Source organism: Berghia stephanieae, chromosome 4 (genome assembly GCF_034508935.2).
Source record: "Berghia stephanieae isolate SIO BIC M18660-M18661 chromosome 4, UCSD_Bste_1.3, whole genome shotgun sequence".
Taxonomy (NCBI): Eukaryota; Metazoa; Mollusca; class Gastropoda; order Nudibranchia; family Aeolidiidae; genus Berghia; species Berghia stephanieae.
The window spans coordinates 15,305,046-15,312,545 of NC_088363.1; the positions used below are offsets into that span (position 1 = coordinate 15,305,046).

At 34.4% G+C, this 7,500-nt stretch overlaps 1 protein-coding gene across 2 annotated transcripts in view; it reads right to left on the reverse strand.

Annotated features, from left to right (window-relative positions):
• The window catches only part of LOC144970086 (uncharacterized), a 56,491-nt gene that overhangs the window by 24,775 nt on the left and 24,216 nt on the right, over positions 1-7,500 (reverse strand). For both annotated transcript variants that reach the window (XM_078909304.1, XM_078909303.1), the window contains 7 exons: positions 5,462-5,559; positions 5,025-5,211; positions 4,489-4,593; positions 3,690-3,906; positions 2,500-2,675; positions 1,275-1,483; positions 426-510 (listed from right to left, as the gene is read on the reverse strand). In XM_078909304.1, the coding sequence (XP_078765430.1) occupies positions 426-510; positions 1,275-1,483; positions 2,500-2,675; positions 3,690-3,906; positions 4,489-4,593; positions 5,025-5,211; positions 5,462-5,559 (1,077 nt within the window). The remainder of the gene's footprint in view (positions 1-425; positions 511-1,274; positions 1,484-2,499; positions 2,676-3,689; positions 3,907-4,488; positions 4,594-5,024; positions 5,212-5,461; positions 5,560-7,500) is intronic.

Sequence of the window (7,500 nt, forward strand, 5' to 3'; positions counted from 1 at the left end):
TGAAGGACCGAAAAAGCCTAAGTTTGAGTTAACGATTGCAATAATGTGAGTAAAGAGCCTTTTCCAAGGACTTAGATATGCACCACTCAGAGCAAGACTCAAACCCTGGATTTTTTGTTAAAAGGTGAGTATCATTGCGACTAGACCACAAAGTCGCACAAAAAACAGAAATAAAAATTATTAAATCGCACTTTAAAACACAGAATAATAGTAATCTCTCTTTTTGATGGCAATGTACACTAAAAATAATTCACAACTTTTGAGAGTTAAGGTTAATCACTAAATTCATTGAAAAAAAATTATTTAAAAAAAAAAAAAAAGTTTTAAATGACATGTTAGGGTGTAGTAGTAAGTAAAAATAATTTTATCAAATAAAAATTAACATATCAGATATCATCAAAGTCACTAAACACTTAGGTACTTACCTGGTAAACAAACCAGCAGTGAAAGATGACGACAAACTGCCACTGACTGACATTTTAATATTCTCATCCTCTTGTATGTGTTCACCTTGAAAAGAACCAAATTGCATTAGATTGACAGTAAAATGTATTATGGAACAAAACTGAATATAACACCTTGAAATAAGAACAATATACTTAATACAGAATGTACTGGTGTTTCGGGCTCTAAACCCTTCTTAAGCCAACAACAAAAACAATTGAAATGATGACTTCACAAAATAGGACCAAGATCAATCCCAGGTAAAGGTGATTTTTTTGTTTTTACCTTCCTGATTGAGTAGCTGGTCTGTTAGATCTAGTGGAAAGTACGTTGCAATAGATTAGTGTCCTATCCGAAAAGGTAACAAGTAATTGCTATTTTCCATTTCACGCTAATGAAATCAGGATAAACTCCCAGCTTCATGGGCCTAATGCCTCTGAAGGACTACTTTTATAAAATTTGATTCATTTCTAATATTCAAAATGTTCTTCAATTTGCCTAATTAGTGATATGCTACTACCACATTATCTCATTCATCTGTCGTGTTTCATCCTGTTTTGTTGATAAAGGGGAAACTCGAAACATCCGTTTCATCTGTTTTCGTAATTAAATTGAAGCTTACATTCAATTTCTCATTGTTATTTATTTCTTCGAGCTTCGAGCAGCAACATTTACATTTGTCAGAAATGTAATATCACCTAACAGGTGTCACGTTTCATCCTATATGTTAAGTGTAGCTGTTGACTAGGGACCCCTTGTAAAGCGCTTTGAGCATGTTTAGTGAACATTGCGCGATATAAATGCTCAGCTTTTTAAAAAGAAATACATACCAAAGTCTGTATCAAGTCCCTTTGTGCTGTGCCAACTTTCTTTCAAAGTACTTGATAACCTGCACGTATGTTGCTCCTCAGTAATGTCCACCATTCCAATCTTTTCCTGGAAAACACTTACAGCACTGTGTACATCGTTGACAACCTGACCGCGCCACTCCAATAACATAGTAAGCACCAATCGCTGATTGAACATCTTTTGGTAAGACCTGTGGAGGACACCATTTAAAATTAAAGTTTTGACTGATGACTATATATTATAACATCAACCTTTATTGTCTGTTTGGTATAATCTATCTAGTGAGATCTAATCACTAACAGACTGTCTAAAATCAATTAGAAAGAGCTGAGTGAACGCAGATTTATAATAATAATAATAATAATAATAATAATAATAATAATAATAATAATAATAATAGTAATAATAATAATAATAATAATAATAATAATAATAATAATAATAATAATAATAATAATAATAATAATAATAATAATAATAATAATAATCATCTTTATTGTCCAAATAGGCAATTATTGTTAGGTTACAGCTCTTGTAATAGGGGAAAACAAATGTTACTCAATTACAATAGAAGGAACAAAGTTGACGTCACTCTGCCCTTTCTTATTATTTTTTAGACAGCCTATTAGTGATTAGATTTAACTAGATTATATCAATCAGACTAAAAACATTAAAGGTTACGCACAGTTTTGTGTTGACACATTCAATTTGGCAGGTGGATATTGTTATTTTCAACGCTTAAAGAACAACAGAGGTAGGCAGATGTTGTGAGCATTTTACCTAAATGCATAAAATCAATCTGGACCAGTTCTTTCATTTCATTTATGTATACCAGCAAGCAGATTGATTTTGGACCGCGAGTTGAGTGATTAGGTCTCATATATAAATCAGACTATAAACGTTTAAGTTCACTCACAGTTTTGTGTGTTGGTGGGTTTCGTCTGGTGGGCAGAAGCTGTGAGTATTTTACCAAAATGCATAATATCAATATGCAGCTGTTCCTTCATTATATTCATGTGTCCTCTCTATCTATCTCCCTCTCTCTCTTTCTCTCTCAATCTCAGTTATCAGTTTTACATCAAAGATGTAGGGAGCTTGCTGGTCCATTAATAATCAAAGATTACACAATTATTAAAACCAGTATTTAACGGTTGAAGAAAGTAAGCAAAAAGGAAATGAGCACAAATATAAACATTTACCACCCACCGTGCAATGAGAGTTGAGTGCAAGAGGCGTTTCCATTCCCCAAAGGCGTTTGATACAATTCCTCGTCCCCTAGCCAAGGACAACTTGTTAACATAGACGTCTACTGTTGCCTTTTCTCGCTGGATGTGCTCCCACCATGTCACAAAATATTGACGCTTGAGGAGACTGTTGTTGTTCTAGAAATTGATTTTTTAAATAAAAAGTACATTTAAGATTTGCATTGTCATTGGATATTTCAGGTAATCCTTTGTTAATGTGGAGATGTTATAACGGATAGTTGTGACGGTGGTGGTGATGATGATGATGCATACCTGCCTACGTGAAAATTTCAAAGTCAGTAAGAAATACAAAATTCATCAGTAATTAATGGTCAAATTTCAGTAATACTAAAGCAAACAAAAATAATGATAGATACACCCTTTTATATATGTAAAATAAACTTACCATGTTATATAGGCCTCCTACTTATGCGGGTCAAGCCTCAATCAAAGTCCATTTTCCACAGCATGGCAAAATATTCATAAGAAATCAAGTCCAGTGAATAAGTAAAAACTACATCTGCTACAAATTCTACACATTATATATTATTTTTTCATTTAACGTTGCGACCATTTGTATCAGTAATATTTCTTCTATTTCCGTAAGTCCGTAATTGTCCTTACACTTCCGTAACAATTACGGACGGTCCGTAATAATAGGCAGGTATGATGATGATGATGATAAGGTATCATCAAAGGTATATACTCCAACAAGAACCTTAAGATTGAATGATAATAAGCTCAGATTGGTGAGGTCGAAGGTACTTTGTAAGCTGTGTAAGGTTGGAACTCAATCGTTTCAATTTGCCGCCGCCCCTGAAAGTTAGAATTCCCTACCAGCAACCTTTAGGTCATCCTCATCCCTTCCAATTTTGTAACAACTCAACTAAAAACCCATTTGTTTCAAAATGTAATTGATTGATGATCTGTTTGTTTGTGTATTTGTATATTTCAATTGACGTCAACGTAAAATGCTTGGTGCCTGTTTAGTCGGGGTAATGCGCTATAATAAGTACTATTTATTATTATTGTTATTATTATTATTATTATTATGATAATGCTAATGATAATGATGATGATGATGATGATGGCAACAACGACGATGACAATGATGATGATGATGATGATAACATAGGAATGAACCAAGCTTACTTCTTCTTCCTTCAGCATTATCCTCTTTGAAACTTGTCGCGATGCAGCAGATTTCCAAAAGTTGAATTTTTTTGCCACAAGACGTTTATGCCTGAAATGATGGCCTCTCTTTTTAAGCTCAATGAAAAGTTTCCATCCATCAAAACAACATACGAGGAGTCCTTGTGAAAATTCGGACTTGATTCGCTTTTCAACTTGATGAGCAAGATACTGTTGTCTGTGGATTATAGTTATTAGATTATACCAATGCGTACTTATTCGCAGGTCTGATAACCCAAAATGTTATGAGCGCATTGTTGTAATGGAATTGCTCTCAATCCAACCTAAAATATTCTCCATTACAACCATATTAAATCAGGCCCATAATTGTGTTCGGTTATCAGACCTGCTGATATGTCGACCTATGCTTATACTCATTTTAGGGTTTAAAAGTTGAACATGATAAAACCAAATAAAAAACCAATACTATTGATGGATGTATAAAATTTGCTTCAATGTAACATAGAGACAGAAAAGCCATGTCACATTTTCAATTATCCTTTTCATCGTGAAAAAAATGAATGAAAATGCCAGAATTTAGGCTCAAACCCTGAACCTCTTGGCTGCTGACTGTTTGTGTCCACCTTATTTTTGCATAAGATATGATCTAAATAAAAGAAATTAAACGTGTGTCAATGAGGAGATGTAATAACAGGATATAATGGCGATGGCAATGACGATGATGATGTCATTGGAAATTTGAAAAATTATATTAAATTTCAAATATATAATATAAAAGAATTGTTAAAAAATTAGATACCGCCATAGATTGAAGCACTTCCTGGTCCTGATCTTTAAAAAGTCTGCTTTGCTTCTCCTGCAATCAACATTGCTGCGAATGCATTGCCACCAGTCCTTGAAGCATCTGATGTTGAAAGTAAAGAATAAAAATAATGTTCAGTCAATGACATGTATTCAATCTATAGGAAATAACATCTGCAGAACAACTGCAAGACATTAACTTGAAACAAAACAAAGCAAAACAACCCCTTTCCCCGAAAAAAAACAAACCCAAGTCATGAAAAACTTTCATGTAATCTTTAAAACACATTAAAAAAAAAAAACAACTAATAAAATGGTTTAAATCAAATTTCTGCTGATAATGGAGAAATGTTCATTAATTTTATCAAAGTAGAAATAATCTTTGAGATGTTAAAAACGTAAAGAAACTGTAATGGACAATTATAGACGTCAGTTCTTAGCCATAATGCCAATATTTTCTAATCACAAAATTGTTTCAAAATTACTTAAACAATCAATCAAAAGATTTCTAATGGAACACATAAATTAACATACTCTTCTACTGTTCTTTGTTCTCTCTGTCTGATCAAAGGCTTGATCATAAGCTGTTTCTTTGTAGCATTTTTCCACATTTTCAAATAATTCTGCAGATTCCTCTGTTCCAAATGCTTCCTCATGTATTCTGCTTCCTGTTCCTCCCCTCTCCTTTTTTCTAACGATGTCAACCATCGGGCAAACATAGCTGAGGAAGTATTCGAGAATATAATTAATATCATAAATATGCCTATACAAAACAGAGAGACTTAACTAATGTTGTCAAGATTGATTTCAAAAAAGCATTATAACATTCATAAAATGAACTATTGTCATTGTATCATTGACGATTCAACAAAAGTGTTTTTAGATTGAAGGAATAAATAGATGCTTCAAATTCAGTGAAAATAATATGAACGTAGAAAACGATAGATAAAATTTACAGTAGATACACTTACTTTGGAGGAAACGGAACTCTCGATAAGGCTGACTCTCTTCCAATTTCCTCTCCAGAGATCTTTGATGACAAATATGCCTCCATTTTTTGAACAACTTTCTGTGAAACATTATTGACAAATCTTATTTATATTGATGTTTTGCCTTTGTCTAAAATACAACAGCCAGATTAAACATACCAACGTACAAAACTGTGTGTAGCCTTTAACGTTTATAGTCTGATTGATATAATCTAGTGAAAACGAATCACTAAAAGGCTGCCTAAAATTTTTTTTAAAAACAAAAAAAACGAGAGCTTTTATATAACGCAATATCCACTAAATGTGTTCAAAGCGCTTTAAAAAGGGTCCCAGACCAACAGCAACACGTAACATGTAGAACTAGACATGACGCATGTTAGGCGATAATACAAGTTTTTCCAAAAGAGACAACGCTGTTCATGTCCAGGTACTCATTTTACATCTGAGTACGGTGAGAGAATGCGAGTAAAGAGCCTTTTCCAAGGACTCAACTATGTGCTGAGCAAGACTCAAACCCAGGACCTTCTGATCCGAAAGCGAATGTCACACCACACGACCACATAGGCGCAATTAAAACCAACCAACCTTGCACAGCTCTGAGACCACAGCAATACTCTTCAACAGTCGTGACATCATTTCCCTCGTAATGACGCATGGTAACATAGTAACTGGCTCTAAACTATCGGAACAATGGCGGACGCCCTTATGAAATATTTCTCCTATGAGCATACAAGCGTATCCAGAGGGAAAAAAAACATTATAAATCTTATCATGTTTTGACTTTTATACATTCTGATCAAAAGCGCATCAAAAGTATGAGAACAAGATAGCAGAGGAAACGAAAGAAAATCCTAAAGTATTCTGGAGTTATGTAAACAGTAAAATGAAGACAAGACAGGGAACCTGTGACATAAAAAAAGAAGATGGCACTTGGGCATCTGAAGATGAAGACAAGGCAGAGGTGCTAAATCTCTTCTTTGCAAGTGTCTTTACAGTGGAGAACCAGAAAAACTTGCCAGATATTGCTAAAAGAAGTAATATAGATACTACACAATGGCCGATTACTGAAGAGATAGTAATGAAGAGACTACAAAACCTAAAGGAGAGTAAATCACCTGGACCTGACAAACTTCATCCTTACATCCTAAAAAACTTAGCAGAGCAGCTAGTAGAACCCCTAACCAAGATATTTAACCAGTCGATGAAAGAAGGAAGACTACCAAGGGAATGGAAAGAAGCTAACGTCACAGCCATATTCAAGAAGGGAGACAGAAAAAATCCAGAAAACTACAGACCAGTGAGCCTGACATCTGTCGTCTGCAAGCTCATGGAACAGCTGATTAGAGAAGAAATGGTTGATCATATGACCAAGAACAAACTATTCAGCAAAGATCAACATGGTTTCATGGCGGGAAGGTCTACAGTAACAAACCTACTTGAAACAATGGATGACTGGACGAGAGACCTGGAATTAGGCAACAATTTAGATGTCATATACCTCGACTTCAGAAAGGCATTTGACAAAGTTCCACACTGGCGCCTAATCAGGAAATTGGAACAGTATCAAATTAATGATCAGACAGTCAAATGGGTCCGAGATTTCCTCAAAGATAGAAGACAAAAAGTGATAGTGAATGGAACAGCATCAACAGAGAGACTGGTAACAAGTGGAGTTCCACAAGGAAGTGTACTGGGACCAGTTCTCTTCCTGATTTATATCAATGACTTGCCAGACAATCTATCATCTAAATGTAAAATCTTTGCCGATGATACTAAGCTCTATGGAGTAGCTAATACAGAAGAAGAAAGAAACACCTTACAACAAGATTTGAAAAAGCTTGAAGAATGGTCCGAAATATGGCAGATGGAGTTCAATGTAGATAAATGTGCAGTTCTTCACCTAGGAAAAACAACAGAGAAGCAAACTATATAATGAAAGAAAAACCCCTGCAGAAATCCAATGGGGAAAAAGACCTAGGAGTATTTATTGATAGGAAGCTAAACTTCAAGAAGCAAATTAA